General features: G+C 37.2%; 2 protein-coding genes across 20 annotated transcripts in view; one reads left to right on the forward strand and one right to left on the reverse strand.

The window, feature by feature from the left end:
- CCDC18 (coiled-coil domain containing 18) overlaps positions 1–13,671 on the reverse strand; it is a 107,193-nt gene extending 93,522 nt beyond the window's left edge. For 4 of the 16 annotated variants that reach the window (XR_014052573.1, XM_081486289.1, XM_081486282.1 and 1 more), the window contains exons 1-6: positions 12,714–12,898; positions 9,929–10,064; positions 9,248–9,422; positions 6,695–6,856; positions 2,557–2,663; positions 556–684 (exon numbers count right to left, since the gene is read on the reverse strand). Coding sequence is in view for 15 of the 16 variants with exons in the window: in XM_081486289.1 (XP_081342415.1) it covers positions 556–684; positions 2,557–2,663; positions 6,695–6,856; positions 9,248–9,422; positions 9,929–10,062 (707 nt within the window). In the remaining variant the exon portion in view is untranslated. Of the gene's footprint in view, positions 1–555; positions 685–2,556; positions 2,664–6,694; positions 6,857–6,971; positions 7,165–9,247; positions 9,423–9,928; positions 10,065–11,606; positions 11,783–12,668; positions 12,899–13,221 lie in introns of those variants that run through there. The other 12 variants (XM_081486290.1, XM_081486283.1, XM_081486286.1 and 9 more) reach the window with 11 other exon arrangements.
- The window catches only part of TMED5 (transmembrane p24 trafficking protein 5), an 84,957-nt gene continuing 76,600 nt past the window's right edge, over positions 13,042–21,398 (forward strand). For all 4 annotated transcript variants that reach the window (XR_014052579.1, XM_081486368.1, XM_081486369.1 and 1 more), the window contains exon 1: positions 13,042–13,528. Coding sequence is in view for 3 of the 4 variants with exons in the window: in XM_081486368.1 (XP_081342494.1) it covers positions 13,349–13,528 (180 nt within the window). In the remaining variant the exon portion in view is untranslated. The remainder of the gene's footprint in view (positions 13,529–21,398) is intronic.

Consider the following 21,398-nt stretch of genomic DNA (forward strand, 5'->3'; position numbering starts at 1 on the left):
TGCTGCCAAAGATGATAAAAATGCAGATTATGATTTTACCCTGTGTAAAAACTGTTACCATGACATTATTATATGGTAAAATCTCATTAAACTAAAAAGCTTTTATCTTTATTAGTTTAAAAGTTAATTAACATTCAAAGTTAATAATGATGTGGTCAGTTATCTAGAAAACTTTATCTTAAGATATGGCTTTAAAAAAAAGACATGGCTTATACAAAATAGATATTTTCGCATCACTTATCTATTCCTAAAGGAAGACCCAACCACTTTTTCTTATGAATTTTATTTAAGAAATATGTAAATGTCATTTCATTGATAATCATTATCAGGCTTTAAGGAATTAATCCCAATTCAAAATGCCAATAACATATAAAGTCTACTTGTGAAAATTTTAATCAAAAAATTTTAAAAATTAAAGGACAAAAAAACATTAAATTTTCCACTGACAAATTCCTGAAATTTTTTTTACTTCAAAAACTATGCAGAATTTTACATAGGTACTATATTCTTTGTTTTTCCCCTAGAAATACAATTATTTCCTTTAAAAACACATACCTCTTTCCTTGTTTACTTTGTTCAAGTAAGTCCACCTTCAACCTTATACATTCCTCTTGGGACTTCTGCAAACTCTGTTCTTTTTCAATTACCATTTTCTGACTCTGCTCTAATTTATCTTCTGCCTCTCTATAAAATAAAGATACTTTTAAAGGCTGTTGAAGAGATTATTTCAGGTATGGAAGAACAGTTCAACGTCAGGAATTCTGTTATTTTAAATCACTGAGTTAAGAGAAACAAATATTTAACATGAGACACAGAAAAAGCTTATACATCACTAGTATACTATGAGGTTTAACAAAGAATAAAAGGATGCTGCTATCAAATGATAAATGTATCTGAAATAAAAGCTAATATCCTATTTAATGATACCTAGAAGCATTAGGTATATTTCAGAAACTAGATAAGGATGACTATTACCACCACCATATCCAGTGATTTTTCTGACAGTTGCAAAAAGAAAAAATGAAAAAGTAACAAGTATAAATTTCAGAAAAGAAAGACAAAATTTTTTTTTGCTGATAATAGCATTAGCTACCTGGAAAATCCTTGGAGAATCAAAATAAAAATCAGAATTTATTAAAGGTATAAGAAATAGTCCAATTACAAAATAATTATAGTATTATACAAAAAGGAGTAGCCTTCCTATATACTATCAATGAACAGAATAAGAACAAATTGGGAATTGCCAGGCAGTTCAGTGGTTAGGACTCTGCACTCTCATTCCCAAGAGCCTGAGTTCAATCCCAGGTCAGGGAACTAAGATCTCACATGCTGCATGGCTAAAAAAAAAAAGAACAAGAACAAAGTCACAACAACCAAAAATATAAAATACCTAGGAATAAACATAATATATGTATTACTAAGAAAATTACAAAATTCTGATGGTCATTAGAGATGATTTTAGTGTGCGTCTGAATCATCTGTAGGACTTGTTAAAACATAGACTTCTGGGTCCCAACTCCCAGAGTCTGTGATTCAGAAAGTCTGAGACCAGAATTGAGATTTGCATTTCTTACATGTTTCCAGATGATGCTCATACTGCTGGTCCCAGAATTAATCTTTGAGAATCACTAAAATGGAACAATATGCTATATAATACGCATGTATTTCTCAAGTATTCAAAGCAGAAAAGGAAGACAAACTATAAAGTGCCTGATTCCTTGTATTTCTTTGAATTCCCATCAAAGTAGCGAGGATAACTACATAGGACAATAAGCAAACTAGTTCATATTAATGAAAACATATAAATAAATATCTCAGCTTAGATTTAGTCTTTTTTAGCTACCATACAACTGCATGTATCCTGCAGCCAAGAATTACGATAAACTGAAAACAGATTCACGTTCTGAGACAGTCTATCTGTGTGTGCATGCTAAGTCACTTCAGTCATGTCTGAGTCTTTGCAAACCCATGGGGTGTAGCCTGCCAGGCTCCTCCGTCCATGGGATTTTCCAGGCATGAATACTGAAGTGGGTTGCCATTTCCTTCTCCGGGGATCTTCCTGATCCAGGGATTGAACCCCGGTCTCCTGCACTGCAGGCAGACTCTTTACCATCTAAGCCACCAGGGAAGCCTGCGTGGGGGTCAAAATTTAACAAGATATGTAAAAATTAAAGTCAAAAATAAGTATTTTAAAGCCATAAGTGGGCTTCTCAGGTGGCTCAGTGGTCAAGAATCCACCGGCAATGCAAGAGACACAGGTTTGATCCCTGCATGGGGAAGATCCCCTGGGGAAGGAAACGGCAACACACTTCAGTACCCTTACCTGGGAAATCCCATGGATAGAGGAGCCTGGTTGGTTATAGTTAATGGTGTCGCAAAGAGTCAGATAGGACTTAGCGACTAAACAACAACATGAGATTTCATTTGATAAAAACAGACATTGTTAGCAATTTCCCAGGTGAAAATATGGATGAGATTCACACACTCACATGATGTTACATTCTAATCAATGAAATGTTTATTTAAAAAAAAAAAAAAAAAAGCTGTAAATCTTACCTCAAAACTTTATCTTGGGCTGAAACTTCTGCTTCCAAATTTATAATCTGTTCTTCTAAGATTGGTACATTGGCTGCCTGTTTTTGAGCAGACTCAAGCATAGAAACCTAAAACAAAAAACAACTTTCAGAGCACTTTCTTTACAAAATAAATTAATCTATTTGCTCCTTAGTTTCTCTTACCATCTGATGGAAATTCAATAGAATTTCCCAATCATTCTTCAACTATGAAGCTCATCTTGTCTATCAATTTACATGGGCATGTCATCATCACAAGCCAGTCTCATGTAAGCTCTTCCCATTATCCTCAACTTAGTATTCCAAGATAACTGGTTAACTATTTAGGGAAATTAAAAGAGAATCTCTACCGACACTAACCAAAAAGATTAATTTCACATAAATCAGAAAATTAAATTTCAAAGATCAAATCATTTAAAATTACATAAAAATACTTATTGACTCTTTTTAAAGCCTAAATTTAGAAAACATGATTACTAGAGAAAACCTAGAAAATACGACTTGGACTATGAAGAGTATAAGATGATGGAACTCAACAACCTAAATGGTGTCTGGAAAAGAACACTAAATATCCCCAGAAAAAGGAAGCATGAGGTATATAGTGCAGGACAGAGGTGAGGTCTAGAAGAGAAAACTTGGAACATAGTTCAAGATCTCTTTGATAAGTCCCTCCTTTTCCCACGCTCAGAACACCAGGAGTCAACAGAGTCACCAACAGCCTTCCATTTAAGAAGAGAGAGAGATAGTTTACTAATCTGGAGAAACTGAACAGGAAACATTTGGGACTCTTGAAACATTTTGTGGAATGATGAGCAGAGATGAGGTAGAGTTAAAAAACAAAGAGATTAATACAGAACAGTCAGCTTCTAGCCTCCTATCCCACCTCATCTGGGCTATCCCACAGGTAAGAAATCAAAGGATTCTTTGCTGCAGAAACTCAAGAACTTCAAAGTAAAAGACTGCACATATGGATACTGAATGGGAGAAGGGAGATGGCTTCCTACAGAAGAGCCACCTCCTCAACCATTACCAACAAATGAAGCTCAGCGGACAACAAATCTCACCTTTGCAGAGAGAGTTTCCAAACAGCATTTAAGTGCCTTCTCTTAAATACAAATAGCCAGAACACCAACATCTGAGAGGTCAAAACAAAAGTTAAAAGCAACTGGCAGAAGCAAGGAAAATACATACATACATACACACACACACAAATCATTGAAAGAGCAATGAGAGGATATTGCAAATACAAAATAATTAGAGAACATGAAAAGTTCTAGAAAATGAAAAATTATGACAGCCAAAATAAAAGATTCAATAGGATGACAACGTTGAGGAAATTTCTGAAAAAGTATCACAGGAAGGCAAAGAGATGGAAAATACCAGGCAAAAACTTAAAAGAGTTAAAGGACCAATCAGGTTAGGAAAAAAAGAAGAAAGAAAACAAAGGGAAGAAAATAATCAAGATTACGTAAGAAAAATTTCAGGGACCAAAGGACACAAGATTTCAACCAGAAGAATCTTTATGTAACCAGTACAATAAATAACAAAGGTCTACTCAAAGATAAATCACTATGAAATTTTAAAACACCATGGAAAGAAGGAAAATCCTAAAAGCTATCATAAATGGAAAAACAAATGAAAAATATATTACACTAGGAAATGTAATTCACAATGGAATTAAGCATTCCAGACACACACTAGAGGATATAAGACAAGAAAGCAGTGTCCTGAAAACTCTGAGGGAAAATAATTTTCAATCTAGAATTCAATCAAGTGTTGGGGAGAAATTAAGACATTTCAAACAGGCAAGGAAGCTACTGGAAAATATGCTTCAACTAAAAAAAGAGTAAACCAAGAAAGCCAACATGAGATCCAGGAAACCGTAGACCCAACCTGGAAGAATATCAAAGAGAAGTCCGAGGAAGACAGCTGGGCAGTGGGCCTGAAGGGTAATAAGCCCAGAAAGGACAAGACATCAAGCTCCATAACTGTAACTACTATACAGACTTTGCTAAAAGGTAAATTATGAATATGTTGTCCAGTACAAAGGGAATTTCAGCAAAACATTTCCAAAAGCAGCACATATGCAGCATCAAAGCTGAGACCTGCCCTGGAAAAGGCAACCTCCCTAAAAAATATTTTATTAAGCAATTTAGAAGATGCTGAGATGGGGGACTTTCCTGGTGGTCCAGTAGTTAAGAATCTACCTTCCAATGCAGGGTACACAGGTTTGAATTCTGAGCGGGGAACTAAGATTCCACATGCTGTGAGGCAACTAAGCCCACATGCCACACCTGGAGAGCCCAAGTGCCAGAACTACTGAGCCCACGCTCTTCAACAAGAGAAGGATACCCCAATGAAGATCCAGCATAGCCAAAATGAAATAAAATAATATTCAATAAGCCAAAATACCCCAGTTCTTAAAAAAAAGAAAAACTAAGAAGTATATAAAATACAAATATCTTACTGCCTAGAATAATCATTGGTGTATTTATATGCTCAAAGAAAGGAACAAAATGTTAATAGTTGAGTAGTTATTAGTAAAACTCTTTTTTTTTTTTTTTAGTAAAACTCTTTTAATATCTCTGAGACTTCAAATAATTAAGCCTCTATGACTTTAAAAAGAATCTATAGAGGACTAAAAAAATTAAAATATAATAAACACACACATCAAAAGAAATGGTAAATGCACTGAGAAGGTAAATCTCATGAGAAATCAAGAAAAACAAGATATTTTTGCCTTAAAGAAATTTAAAAGTATAGTTTGTTTTTTTTTAAATCAGTAGACTATTGAATGTAGACAGAATGCAGTAAATGCCTGAAAAAACTCTTTCCGTGTGATATGACCATTCTGGAAATCTATCCCAGAAATAATTCCAAACACCAAAAAAGTTTTATGTTCACTGCAGCATTTTTCTCCTTAAGCACAACAGTGTACTTTGTTTTGTTTGAAAAGAATAAAAGAAAAATAAAGACCTCCCATAACTGTACTACTTAAAACAATTATGTCTAAAAAATAGTCAAAGTCTCACTATGACACTCTAATAGTTCCCAGAGTTACAGCATAGCCTTTCTTTCCTTATATACATCATATGTATATATATACATGTATTAAAACACAAATACATAGACACATATGCTCATTTTATAAAAAAAAAAAAAAAAACAGATTAGTTACTGTGTGTGTTTCTGCCGCTAAATATTTCAGGTGAGTTTCTGAGTGCTGACTATACAGATACCACTCTAAGTGTCTCTACAAATATCATCTAAACTTTACAAAGTCCCATGAAAGTCAAATAACTTTGCATTTTAGTACTCATATACTGATATATGTTTTAGTACTGACATATTAATATATTGTAGTAGATACATTGATATAAGCTTTTACCTTAAGTAACAAAAGTAAGCTTGGTAGCAATTAATTATATATATGCATATACATATAAATATATATACATATATTTACTATGCCTCTATTACTGGACTCCTTCGTTTCTTCTAATTTTTTTGCATAATATCAATCATATAGAAAAATAAAGGAAATCACTTAAACAGGAGAGTTATTAAGTTATGGTATATTCACATAAGAAAACATTACTGATACCATAAAAAATGGTTGTTGGAAAAGCTAGTAAATGCACCAAAAAATGCTTAGACTATACAAGAAGTATAAAACACAGGAAAAAACAAAACTATTCAAATGTGTAATATTCAGTTATATGATAAACCAATAAAGTAGTTTCTAGATGGTGGAAACTGGGTTATCTTTCTCCCTTTTCTTTTTTCTATTTTTGAAGTTTTCAACAATGAGGATGTATTATTTTAAAGAGGAAGATAAATAAGCTATATATTTTCTTTGTATAAGAAGCAAAACCACACAAATTGGTCATCTTAAGAATTTTAAGAAGCTTTGATTTATCTAAATGCATAGATTATACAAGTTCCTCTAAATAATTTTCAAATATTAAATTCATATAAAATTGATTCTATAATAGGTTGATATATTATCACAACAAAAATCATTATATATAACACATTAAGGTAATACAAGGAATATTTTTCCAATTACAAATCTTAAGATGACTCTTTTGTTGGCATAGTCACCATTTCAAGAAACATACTTTTGCTCTTGACTGTGTCAATTCAAAGTGGACAGATTCTATTTTAGTCATTAAAGAATGATTCTGTGAAACTAAACAAGCATTCTGTTGTCTAAGTCTATTAAGTTTCTCTCGAAGACTTTTGATTTCCTGATCCACAGGGGTAGAAGATGAAAAAGACATCTGAAAAACGAAAAAGAACAATCTATTTTGAATTACTTCACTAAGTATTATATATAATACAATGAATAATTATCAATAAAATGACTAAGTAGCTCAGAAAAATACGTTAAGATACTTAGTGTTGGTGAAGATAATCTGAGACAATCAGCACTCTCTCCTCAGCAGATGGTGAACAAGTAAGTAAATACATTTGGCTTGTAAAACAGTGGTACACTTTGGAAAAGTTCTTGGTATTATCCAGTAAAGTTGAACATGCTAAGACTCAACAGTATTACTCCTGGGTATAAATCTGATAGAAACTTTTGTACCTGAAGATTATATAAAAATGGTAAGAACTGAAATGCCCACAAACAACAAAATCGATAAATTATTCTTTGCGTGCTCAGTTGCTTCAGTTATGTCCTACTCTTTGCAACCCTATGAACTGTAAACCGCCAGGCTCTTCTGTACATGGGATTCTCCAGGCAAGAATACTGGAGTGGCTTGCCATGCCCTACTCCAGGGGATCCTCCCAACCCAGGGATGGAATTCATGTCTCCTGCAGCTTCTGCATTGCAGGCGGATTCTGCATTGCGTTGGATTCTTTACTACTGAGCCACTGTTAACTGTACATATATTTCTATCATACTTTTTGAATATATATTTTATAATAAAGTATTTTAATTTTCATTAGTTGAGGTTTCCAAAACATGATTTAATTTTATTTTTTGAATAAGTAATATATTTATATAATTTAAAAGTCAGAACTATATACAAAAGAATACATACGAAGTATCATTCCCATGTTTAGTAAATAGGTAACCATTTTTATAAGTTTCTTACTTATAAATTTTTGTATAACACAAATTAGACAGCAAAAAAAACAGGAAACTCCTTCTATAGGGGAGTCATTAAGTTAGGATCTTAAATCTAGTCTTCTAGTGCTTCCATACGCATACACAAACAATACAAATTACCCACCCCCCACAACAGCTCTTATGCAAAACCAGAATAGTAAATATAGCTTTTCACTTCAACAATACATCCTGGCAATCTCTCCACAATCAATTCAGTGAGAAACTCCTTTTTTCTTTTTACCCACTTAGCTGCCGTATTCATTGCATATTTATTCAACCAATACCCTATTACTGGACAACTGAGCTATTTCTAGTCTTTTGTTATGACAAACAAGGCCTCATTTTATACTTATGCAGGTAGCTTTCCAGAAACAGGATTTCCAAGTTAAAGGTAAACAAATTTGTGGTTTTGGTAAATATTATCAAATGTCTCGCTACTGAGATTATATCACTTTGCATTTCTACCAGCATTGCATGAGAATGCCTATTTCCCCTTAATATCACCCACAAAATACAGTGCCAAACTCAGGATGTTTAATAATCTGGTAGTGAATTTCTCTTTTCATGACTGAGATTGAACTTTTTATTTGTTTTAATTTCCTTTCCTATTCATGCCTTCTGCACATATTTCCACTGGTTTGATGATTTTTCATTTCTAGGAGCTCTTTATACATTAAAGAGCTTTCATTTGCCTTTAATAGGCATTATCAATAGTTTTCCCCTTTCGATTTGTCATGTAACTTTTGATTTTGCTTACAGTAAAACACAATGATTTCAATGAAGGCATATATACAATAAAAAGTCAGCAATTTGAACTAGGGTACACATCAAATTTCTCAAAATTATATAATCTTTGCAGACAAGGAATTTGAATTCATTTTCTAAAATGTAGGCTCAGACAGCTTCATCAAGCAGCTTCCTTACTAAAAGAAAATCTCTCAATTGCTAGCTTTCTTAAGTGGGAAGAGCAAATTTCTATCAAAAAAGTTTATGATGTACATATGTAACCATACGTATATATGCATGCTGGCAGTGGGGTAATAAAAAATGGGAGGAAGATAGAGGAAAAGGAGATAAAAGGGTTGAGTAAGAAAGATGAGTACATATAGGAAGATAGAGAATACAGGTGAATAAAAAAGAGGAAGAAAGAGTGAGTTTCAGACCAGGACAGATGTCTAACATCATCCACAAAATTTAGATATAATGAATGGAACACCTGACCCAGGCTAAACAGCAATATACTTCAACCACTTAATAAGCCATGATTACCTATTACTTACATGGTATGGTACTAAAATCAAGGGGGTTACAATTCACTTGAGAAAACAAGATATTTAATTGCAAAAAGGTAATAAATACAGAAGTTTTAAAATAGTGTAATACATCAAAATAGCTACTCTCTTATATACCACTTAAATTCAAAGAGTCTTGAGCACTATAGTAAAAGACTATGGAAAACATAAATTAGGCATTTGAAGAAAAAACTCAAAGAAAAAGTATTTTAAATAGACAGGTCTAAAACTACTTTTAAGTAGGCAGGTCTAAAAATGATAACCTTATCTCTTGGCTTTTTTTGGAAATCAGTACCACTACTGGGCATTTTACAAACTCTTTTATGAGGTGAGTAATTCAAAAGTCCAAGTTGGCTAGGGTGAGAAAGATCTTCCAAAATGAGTCTTTCAGACCTTGAGAGATTAGGAGCATAATCAGAATTTTCACTTGGACTAACACTAGAAAAAAAAAAGAAAAACTACATTTTAGTTCTTAGATACTTTTAAGTATTTACTCTAAATTTCTACATATTAAGTAAGAAAACAAGAAAGCACCTGAAATATTGCTGGGAATCAGATTCCAGAAAGGAACTTGAGGCATTTCAATTAAATTTTCAATAAACCATAATTTGTTTTAAAACTAGCAAATCTATGTCTCTGGAGCCTCTATGATAGAGTTACTTAAGATTCAAAAAACAGTCATAATAATAAAAGATTAGTTAAGCCTACACATATATTTTATACTGAGTCCTAATATATTAAAGGTCTTAATTTGTAAAGACTTCTATAATAGTTTTGTTCTTCCTAAACTGAAAGCTATATTCAAAATTATTATTTTTTAAATTATGGAGCATTATTCCATATTCTGGACACACGAGAAACACAACAAACAATAATGATATTCAAAAATTTTACATTCATTAAAGTCCTAAGTCAGAATTCAATACATAATTTTACTCACTCACCTAGATAACTCTTCCCCTAAACTCTGCAAACTCCATTCTGTTATCTTCAGTTCATGTCTTAAGGAAGCAACATTTGCCAGCAAACTTTCTTCTTCATTATCTTTATTATAGAAGTCTGATGAACTAGATTCCATTTCTTAAAAAAAGAAATGAATTTCTTGTACCATGCCTGAAAGAATCTGTGATGTGTCAAAATTCTCTCACACTAATAAAACTTAACTCGAGTTATTATTTTTCTATTTCAAATGTTGTGAAATCTTTCATGGTAATTTAAAACAAAGCAAAACAGCCAGCAATAATCAATTTCTCTGCAGTGTAAAGCCATACTGGAAAGTTCAACAAAATTTCAATGAATCAATTTTTCATTTAAGCCAGGGACTATTTATTACAGTTCCCCTTTTCCGCTGCTGCATAACTTCAGTCGTGTCCGACTCTGTGCGACCCCATAGACGGCAGCCCACCAGGCTCTTCCGTCCCTGGGATTCTCCAGGCAAGAATACAGGAGGGGGTTGCCATTTCCTTCTCCAATGCATGAAAGTGAAAAGTGAAACTGAAGTCACTCAGTCGTGTCAGACTCTTAGCGACCCCCTGGACTGCAGCCCACTAGGCCTCTCTGTCCATGGGATTTTCCAGGCAAGAGTACTGGAGTGGGGTGCCATTGCCTTCTCCGTCCCCTTTTCTAACCACCTTCAATCATCCTAACAAGTGTGTAAACTGCTTTTATTTCATGTTAAAGACGAAGAAACTAAGAATGAGCCAAAAACTTGCTTGCGTGTGTGTGTGTGCTCAATCATGTCTGACTCTTTCCAACCCCATGGACTGCAGGCTGCCCAGTTCCTTTGTTCATGGAATTTTCCAGACAAGAAATACTGGAGTGGGTTGCCATTTCCTTCTCCAAATAACTTACTCAAAGTCACACAAACTGTAAAGGGTGGAACCAAGATTTGAACCTAGGCCATCATGACGCAAAGATCTTTTAATTACGTAACAAACTCTAAACATCTGACAAAATTGGTATCATAACATTCATATTTTCCTAAAGGTAATTTATTACCAGATAAAGGTTATCCCCTTTTCCTATTCATCATGGCTATAAAATTTAAAACCATACACTCACATTCAGATAACAACCACAGAGATCAAAATGACATTTAGCAGGTTAACTCACAAAAATAAATTTTCTTATTTATTTTTGTTTCTTCAACTGATGGGTATCTCAAGGGTTGTGAAATTCTCTACTAAGTAGCTTTGCACATTAAGAAATCATGATAAATATTACATTTTATTGTTTATAATTAATATTCATAATTATTGTGTACTAGACATATTATTAATAATACAACTTAAATGAAAGCTTTATAATCTCTACTACTCCATCTTCCTGCATAATCTTTAAATTATATTCCTCTTTCAGATCCCATTTACCTTTGTCATTGAAGCTTCTCTTTGATCACCTTTCTAGAATTCTGACGACATCTCAAGCTCCAAAAGGTTAGGAGTCCTGTGTATTATAGTCAGGACTCTAAGGCACTTATAGAAACCCAATATTTTCAGTGACTAAATGATGATTACAAAACTGTCCTTTCTTCCCCTTACCTAGCTAAAATAACAAATTTACTCCACACTCAAAATTTCTCAGATGTCGGGAGGAAGATTAAAAAGAAAACTTTCATCTTACTGGAATAAACTGTGGCACGAAATTATATAAGGTACTATGGAATCTTAGTAAAGAAAGTATTTCTTTCCTCTTCTTTTGTTTCCAAAAATTTGCTTCTGCTTAAATGAGAAGACTCTCCCAAACAAAAGTCAGTGGTTCAGGTCCCCACTCTGTTTTTTTCCAACATCTCTAGATACCTACAGGATGGTGAAGGAAGAAGGGTGAAGAAAATTTGGGCAACTTCTAACATGCCATTCTGTTTCAACTAAATCAGGTTTATGTAAATTTTAACCCAAGAATTCTCTCACCCTTCTAAAGGATGAATAAAAACTTTTGATATGCAAATATATTTTCATTTTCCTAGTGAGCCAGTACTCTTGCCTGGAAAATCCCACGGATGGAGGAGCCTGGTAGGCTGCAGACCACAGGGTCGCTAAGAGTCGGAAACGACTGAGCGACTTCACTTTCCCTTTTCACTTTCATACATTGGAGAAGGAAATGGCAACCCACTCCAGTGTTCTTGCCTGGAGAATCCCAGGGATGGGGGAGCCTGGTGGGCTGCCGTCTATGGGGTCGCACAGAGTCGGACACAACTGAAGCTATTTAGCAGCAGCAGCAGCAGCGGTGGGCCATTTAATACCCTTAAATAAAGATTTCTCCTCCCTTCAACTTAGTTATAAAGTCTAGCTTCATCGCCTGTACGTTCGTGGAAAAGCACATCATGCTTCTTACAGGCCCTGACATCTTTGGGCCTTAACTACAATGCGTTTGCAGGTATACAAAGGCACACACATCACACCGAAGAACAAGTGTTCATTATACTCCCTGTATGTAAAAAAGATGGGCTGTAGTCGAAATGGATTCTGCATTTTGGAAGGCCATTCAAGGCTTTATATAGAACCGTCCTGTATCAAGAATGCTCAATTTGACAGAATTGGTCCTTCGTTCGCAGTGGAGGAAAACACGAACAACTTCCTTCCCGATTTTTCTTCTACTAAAATACGACTCTGCAGAGCAGCGTGAGCAGCGAGGGCGAGGACTAGATTAACCCATCCGAGGGAACCGAGAGGGAAAGACCTGTACCTCCTCAGGTAGGCCGGTTTCCACCCTCCAGGGGCAGTCGCTCACCACAAGTCTTAGGTGTGAGAGACCCACCGACGATGGCGCACTCCGCGCTCTCCTCTGCGTTCGGAAACCGACCCTCTCCCCGGCCCCAAGCGCGGAACGCCAGACACAGTATGGGAAACCAGAGAATCCGGGTTGCGCCGAGTTCGAACCGCCGCGGGAACCGTTGGGAACGCACCTCCCCAACCGCAGCCCCGCCCCCCGCGCAGCCTTAGCGTGAATCGACGCCGGACGCGCGGGGCTTGTCGGGGATTGTGGTCTGGGAGCGCGTCCGAGCCTGCCTACCCAGAACTACATTTCCCACAATTGCCACCAAGACGCCCATTGGTGTGAGGCCCGCCATGGGAAGCTGGGGCGGTCCGGGTGTCAGGAGGTCCGCGCTGGCGCGGTGCCTGAGGGAACCAAGACCTAGGAGGGTGTGGAAAAGGACTGCTGGCTCCGCCTTTAGTCCCTACGCTTTGTAGACAGGCGTTTCCCTCTCTGAGAAACGCCCCTCCGCCCAGGCCTTCACCTGGAGCTTTGTCAGGCTCCAGGTTTGCCTGCCAACCACGAGGAGTCCTGGAAGGAAAAGCGGAGCATAAACGCCGATAACCCACGCCTCTCAACGCTTTTCCCAGCCCGAGATCGTCCAGGCAGGGATGGGCGATAAGATCTGGCTACCCTTCCCCGTGGTCCTCTTGGCTGCTCTGCTGCTGCCTAGGGCGGCCGGCTTCACTCCCTCCTTAGACAGCGACTTCACGTTCACACTTCCGGCGGGCCAGAAGGAGTGTTTCTACCAGCCCATGCCCCTGAAGGCCTCGTTGGAGATCGAGTACCAAGTAAGTGTAGATGTTGAGCCAGCCTCCTTCCTTTAGCCTAACTGCACATCGTCGCCTCTCACCCGCTGAGAAAGTTTTTGGGGACCGCCCGGCTCCTAAAGAGGCGAGGGCCGCCCGGAAGCCGGGCAGCTGCGCGCCGGCTCGCGAGGTGCTGCTCTCCAGGGGCAGGGGACTCGAAGTTAGGCGGGATCTGGAATTGACTCCTCGCTCTCTCCCCTTTCCTCCGGTGGGAAAGAGGCCAGCTCTGGTGATGTCGATGGGTTTTCTCTTTGTTTAATGATTCGTCCATGTCTTTTTAGCCACTACGCGCGCCAGTACCGGAAATTTCACAATTCAGGCCTAATACACGTTCTTTTTAATCACTGGACAAAATGACATTTGCTTTAATCACCGCCCTCACTTAATTTCGGTATTACAAATCTATACTGTTACTTCTTCGGTTAAGGATTTTTGAATTGTGACCATACGATTATCACTAAATCCCATGTTGGAATATTTTGAGAGGGACTGGTGGTATGTTTAATGGTAAATTTCCTTCCCAGTTATATGTGTCTGTGTGTGTGTGTGCGTGTACTCAGTCGTTAAGTTGTCTCCGACTCTGCGACCCCATGGGCTGTAGCCCGCCAGGCTTCTCTGTCCATGAGATTTCCCAGGCAAGAGTACTGGAGTGGGTTGCCATTTCCTTCTCCAGGGGATCTTGCCGACCCAGGGATCGAACCGGCATCTCCTGCCTTGGCAGGCGAATTCTTTACCACTGAGCCAACAGGGAAACCCTCTTAGTTATATACTAATTATTTAAAAACCCAAATAAGATCTAATTGTATATTAAAGCTCTGTAATCTTTTCTTCAGCATTCTAAGCATTTCTCCCATATCATTATTTTTAATAACAACATGATGTTATAGGGAATTGCCTTAATTTATCTAGTCATTCTGGTAGAGGGTAATTTCTTAGAAGAAACCGTTAGCTCCAGTATGGCAAATTTTGATGTTTCTAGGTAGCACTGCAAAAAAAAGAAAAACGCCTTGATATGGTTCATCTTTCAACTTTTTTCACGTTCAGTTCAGTCGCTCGGTCGTGTCCGACTCTTTGCGACCCCATCCATGAACCACGGCACGCCAGGCCTCCCTGTCCAACACCAACTCCCTAAGTCCACCCAATCCCATGTCCATCGAGTCGATGATGCCATCCAGCCATCTCATCCTCTGTCGTCCCCTTCTCCTCCTGCCCTCAATCTTTCCTAGCATCAGGGTCTCTTCCAGTGAGTCAGTTCTTCACATCAGGTGGCCAAAGTATTGGAGTTTCAGCTTCAACATCAGTCCTTCCAATGAACACCCAGGACTGATCTCCTTTAGGATGGACTGGTTGGATCTTCTTGCAGTCCAAGGGACTCTCAAGAGTCTTCTCCAACACCACAGTTCAAAAGCATCAATTTTTGACGTTACCTAATTTTTAATCAGATGTTAATTTTTTATAGTTGATGTAGAGAATCTTTTTCAATAACAGGTACTGTCACACTTAGAGCAAACTAAAGTTATTTAGAATTTTCATCTGAAGAAACTTTAGATTATTTATAGATGAATATGGCTTCCCTGGTGGCTCAGAGGACAAAGAATCTGCCAGCAATGCCAGAGACCTGGGTTCGATCCCTCGGTTGGGAAGATCCCCTGGAAGAAGGCATGACAACCCACTCTAGTATTCTTGTCTGGAGAATCCCTTGGACAGAGGAGCCTGGCAGGCTGCAGTCCATGGGGTCGCAAAGAGTCGGACACGACTGAGCAACTAAGCAGCAGCAGCATAGATGCATAAGGTAAGCATAAAGTATCTAAAATTACACAGTTAGTGAGCCAAGCTGAGGCAGGAACTCAGCATTTCCTGATTTCTAGTTCAGTTCAAAAGTTAATTTACTGAAGATTTACCATGTGCCAGTAATGCCTGGTGGCTAGGACATAGAGGAGGGGACAAACAAAAGAAAGAGCCCTTTTCAGGAATCTTAATATTTAAAGGTTACTGGCTTATAAACAGGGGCTTCGCAGGTAGAAGAGTGGTAAAGAATCTGCCTGCCAATGCAGGAGATTCAGAAGAGGCAAGTTGGATCCCTGGGTCAGGAAGATCCCCTGGAGTAGGAAATGGCAACCCACTCCAGTATTCTTGCCTGGAAAATAAAGTATGGTTATATGCTGTTGGAGAAGGACTTCTCTGGGTTTTCAGAAAAGAATTCCTGGAGGAAATAATTCCTATGAACCTAGAAAGATGCTTAGGTGAAACAGGAATGCAGGGAAGAAGGGGCATTCTAGGAAAAGGAACAAAATGAATAGGCATTTCTGAAAATGCTCAGTGTTAGTGTTCTAGCAGTGGGCAATATGTACTGGACACCACAAGTGCTGATCTTAAGGGCTGGACTTCTAAGACTGTAAAGTCTAGGGTGAGAATAGAAGAAAAAGAGATTGGAGAGGTCAGGAGGCTGGATCATGAATCTTAGCTTGTGTGCTATGCTGAGTAGCTTTGACCTTTGTCTGTATAAGGGCTATTGAAGATTAAGCAATGTGGTAACAGTCGAAAATGTTTTACAGTGTGGAATATGGATTTAAGGAGGACAAAATTAGAGATAAGGAAACCAACTACAGGGTTAGAAAAATAGTCTAGATAAGAAAACAAGTTTTATTGTTCAATATTCATCAGTATTTACCCAGGTATTAGGAAAGAAATTGGGACTTCTGTGGCAGTCCAGTGGATATGACTCCACACTTCCACTGCAGTGGACTTGTGTTCAATCCCTGGTCATGGAACTAAGATGCCAGCATGGCCTAAAATAAATAAATAAATAAAGGTAAACTACTGACCTCTTACGATTAACAGCTCCAACTGTAGAGAAAAAAAATGCCTAGGTCGAAATCTTGACTCTGGCACTTATGACCTGTGTGATCTTGAGCAAGTTACTTAACCCCACACTTGTAAAATATTGACAATAATAGTAAGAGTTGATTTGAAACAGTTAATAAGTGTTCATGTACCACCCCAAACAGATAGTAAATATTCAATATATGTTAGCTTTTTTATGTTTAAATTTTTAGAGTTTTATATATAGTGGGTTAGCTTTATATCAGTACTTGGCAACTTTAATCACTCAAAAAGACTGTTCCCTTAAAGCATTCTGTCTAAACTGTTTTGGTTAAGGAAAGAAAATCATTCGGTGTCCGTGGTCCTAGACAATGTTGCAAGGGTTTGTAGGGTGAAATCTTCAACCCTTTGCATTTTCCAACTCTGTGATTAATTTTCCAATAACTACAAGCTACTGGGTTTTGTCTTCATTTTTAAAATGTCAGGTAACAGACTTTCTAGACATTGCCCTTGGCTTACTGTGACATATTGAAAAATTTTAATAATTTCACACTTTTCAGGTTTAAGAGGACACTTTTAGTATAACTGACCAGTCCCATTATATGTTAAGTTCTTGGAATTTTTAAATGTCAATACATACATATCTTATGAGTAAAATAGATCATTCATTTAAATTTTTTATTATTGAGTGCTTAATTTCTGTAAAGTTTATGCTAGGTACTGTAGAAACAATGGTGAGTAAAGCTATAGTCTGTGTACTCATGCAGTCTAGTAAGGGGATAGACGTTAATCAAATTAATACAAGTTCAGTTCAGTTCAGTCGCTCAGTCGTGTCCGACTCTTTGCGACCCCATGAACCACAGCACACCAGACCTCCTTGTCCAACACCAACTCCCAAAGTTTACCCAAACTCATGTCCATTGAGTCGGTGATGCCATCTAAACATCTCATCCTCTGTCGTCCCCTTCTCCTCCTGCCTTCAATCTTTCCCAACATCAGGGTCTTTTCCAATGAGTCAGCTCTTCGCATCAGGTGGCCAAAGTATTGGAGTTTCAGCTTCAACATCAGTCCTTCAAATGAAGACCCAGGACTGATCTCCTTTAGGATGGACTGGTTGGATCTCCTTGCAGTCCAAGGGACTCTCAAGAGTCTTCTCCAACACCATAGTTTAAAAGCATCAATTCTTCTGCGCTCAACTTTCTTTATAGTCCAACTCTCACATCCATACATGACTACTGGAAAAACCATAGCCTTGACTAGATGGACATTTGTGGACAGTGTAATGTCTCTGCTTTTTAATATGCTGTCTAGGTTGGTCATAACTTTCCTTCCAAGGAGTAAGCATCTTTTAATTTCATGGCTGCAATCATCATCTGTAGTGATGTTGGAGCCCAAAAAAATAAAGTCAGCCACTGTTTCCACTGTTTCCCCATCTATTTGCTATGAAGTAATGGGACCGGATGCCATGATCTTTTTCTGAATGTTGAGCTTTAAGCCAACTTTTACTCTCCTCTTTCACTTTCATCAAGAGGCTCTTTAGTTCTTCTTCACTTTCTGCCATAAGGGTGGTGTCATCTGCATATCTGAGGTTATTGATATTTTTCCCGGCAATCTTGATTCCAGCTTGTGCTTCATCCAGCCCAGCATTTCTCATGATGTACTCTGCATGTAAGTTAAATAAGCAGGGTGACAATATACAGCCTTGACGGACTCCTTTTCCTGTCTGGAACCAGTCAGTTGTTCCATGTCCAGTTCTAACTGTTGCTTCCTGACCTGCATACAGGTTTCTCAAGAGGCAGGTCAGGTGGTCTGGTATTCCCATCTTTTTCAGAATTTTTAAGTTTATTGTGATTCACACAGTCAAAGGCTTTGGCATAGTCAATAAAGCAGAACTAGATGTTTTTCTGGGACTCTTGCTTTTTCGATGATCCTGCGAATGTTGGCAATTTGATTTCTGGTTCCTCTGCCTTTTCTAAAACCAGCTTGAACATTTGGAAGTTCACGGTTCATGTATTGCTAAAGCCTGGCTTGGAGAATTTTGAGCATTACTTTACTAGTGTGTGAAATGATTGCAATTGTGCGGTAGTTTGAGCATTCTTTGGCATTGCCTTTCTTTCGGAGTGGAATGAAAACTGACCTTTTCCAGTCCTGTGGCCACTGCTGAGTTTTCCAAATTTGCTGACATATTGAGTGCAGCACTTTCATAGCATCATCTTTGAGGCTTTGAAATAGTTCAACTGGAATTCCATCACCTCCACTAGATTTTTTCATAGTGATGCTTCCTAAGGCCCACTTGACTTCACATTCCAGGATGTCTGGCTCTAGGTGAATGATCACACCATCGTGATTATCTGGGTCGTGAAGATCTTTTTTGTACAGTTATTCTGTGTATTCTTGCCACCTCTTAATATCTTCTGCTTCTGTTAGGTCCATACCACTTCTCTCCTTTATTGAGCCCATCTTTGCATGAAATGTTCCCTTGGTATCTCTAATTTTCTTGAAGAGATCTCTAGTCTTTCCCATTCTATTGTTTTCCTCTATTTCTTTGCACTGATTGCTGAGGAAGGCTTTCTTATCTCTCCTTGCTATTCTTTGGAACTCTGCATTCAAATGGGAATATCTTCCCTTTTCTCCTTTGCTTTTCACTTCTTTCACTTCTCTTCTTTCCACAGCTCTTTGTAAGGCCTCCTCAGACAGCCATTTTGCATTTCTTTCTCTTGGGGATGGTCTTGATCCCTGTCTCCTGTACAATGTCACGAACCTCCGTCCATAGTTCATCAGGCACTCTATCAGATCTAGTCCCTTAAATCTATTTCTCACTTCCACTGTATAATCATAAGGGATTTGATTTAGGTCATACCTGAATGGTCTAGTGGTTTTCCCTACTTTCTTCAATTTAAGTCTGAGCCATAGTCAGCTCCTCGTCTTGTTTTTGCTGACTGTATAGAGCTTCTCCATCTTTGGCTGCAAAGAATATAGTCAATCTAATTTCTGTTGCTATGAAGCTAAGTGCATAAGCTATGAGAATGTTTAATAGAACGACTTGATTTTATCTGGGAATTGAAAGAAGACATCCTAGAAGTAGAGTTCAGATCTGTGAAGAATCAGGCTTACTAGGGATAAGGGGGTGGAACAAGGTGATAGGTAAAAAGAACAGCATGTGGCAATCCAAGGCTTTGAGGCAGAAGACTGAAGAATACCTTTGAGGGACTGAAAGACTATGACAGACAGGGGTAAGTGGGACTTGTTCATCCTGATCCATTGAAATCATTAGGAAGTTTAGCTTAGATTTATGGTATTGTTTATTTTAAATAGGTATTTTGTATATTTTAAAATTAGCTTCTATACTTTTAAATGCCATTTAAGCCTGCCAGTCATTACCAATAATATCTTTTGCTTTACTGAACTCTATGCTTAGTTTTGTCATATCACTTATTTTTTTATTTAATGGATATGATTTTGGGGTTTTGGAGGAGAAATTTGAGTAATTTTAGAATGTTTTGAGTCCTTAGATATCAGAAAATGGTTTTATCTTTTGCTTTCTCTTCAGTAATATAATTGTTTTACTTGGGAACATTGACTACATGACTCCCTTGTGATTTTTACATCTAGTGTATATGCAAGAATGCTGATGCCATCCCTGTTCTTGTTATTTTATAGTTCTCTACTACTACTTCAGTTTCTAGGTGGTTTTTTCAAATCCTTTGGAATAGTCAGTAGGATGCTTATCAGGTGGTTATTTGAAATCTTTAGTTCTGTCCTTCATAAAGGTCTTACCATTTCCTGCATGCTTCTTAGCTATACTTTTTTGCTTTGTTCTGAGAATTCCTTGGCTCCTTTTCTCTTATTTTTAGACTCCATCCATGTCTATTCTGCTGTTGTTAAGGCTTTATTCATTAGGGCTTCATTTGGGCAGTCACATTTTGCGTTTTTCTAAGTAGTTTTCATATCAGCATCTTCATTTTTTATATATTTTTAGATTCTTAAATTTCTCTGAGGATATATATTACATTTATCTGAGAAGACATATTTTTAAATCAGTTTACATTATTTTCCAAAATTTGATCCTCTGAGAAAAGCTAGTAACATGAAAAAGAGGGCATTAGTTTCAGCAAATATTTGGTGTTTCTGTTTTTAGAATTTTGAGATTAACAGATATTGGTAGCTTGATGTATTCATTGCTCAGTGGAATATCTCTAGAAATTTCTTACTCTTCAAATCTGTTAACAGATTTCCTAGATTTCCAGTATTGTTATGGATTATATTGTTATCTTTTCTTCATTTCACTGGGATTTAAAGAGGAAAAAGAATTGTGTATATTTAGCTAGCCACTTGAAACCAGTTCTGTTGGTCAGTAAGTAGAGCACAAGAATAGGTAATCTATTATTCCATTAAAGCTATGAAGAAAAAGAAAATGGAGTTAATAAGAAAAAGAGTAGCTTTTGAAGTTAGATTGCTAAATTCACATTTTGACCATACCACTTATTTACCATCTCACCTTACGCAACCTTCTCTGTGCCTGTTTTTTGAGAGTTTTTAAAATTTTCTTGAGGGAAGGGGTGTTTGTTTTGGTTGTTTTGACTAAAATGATAACAATAATAGAACCCACCTTTTAGAGTTGTTGTGAGAAATAAATTAATCCACGTAAAGCACTTAAAACAATGTGTGGCATAAACCATAATTGTTAGCTGCCATCATCATCATCAGGACATTTTGAAATTGTAAAGGAACAAGCTGAATTATTTGGCCAGTAAGTAAATAGCCTACTGGGAACACATAATTCATACTGGGAAATAATAGGTGATGTGTTGAAAAAGTCAGTTGGAATCAGATCATAAACGTCTTGAGTTCCAGGCTGAGAAGTAGCTAATACTGAGGAGGAAACAAACTCAGAAAAGTTACATAGCAAACCCTAAATTGCTGAAGGAAAAGGGTCTACAAATTGAACTCCTTTCTGTGTTTCTTTCTAATCCATAGGGCTTCTCGATGAAGGTACTGTTTTAGGGAGATTATTTCAGTAATACCCATA

This window comes from Giraffa tippelskirchi, chromosome 5, assembly GCF_054371585.1.
Source record: "Giraffa tippelskirchi isolate mGirTip1 chromosome 5, T2T-mGirTip1v1.2.pri, whole genome shotgun sequence".
NCBI classification, from domain to species: domain Eukaryota; kingdom Metazoa; phylum Chordata; class Mammalia; order Artiodactyla; family Giraffidae; genus Giraffa; species Giraffa tippelskirchi.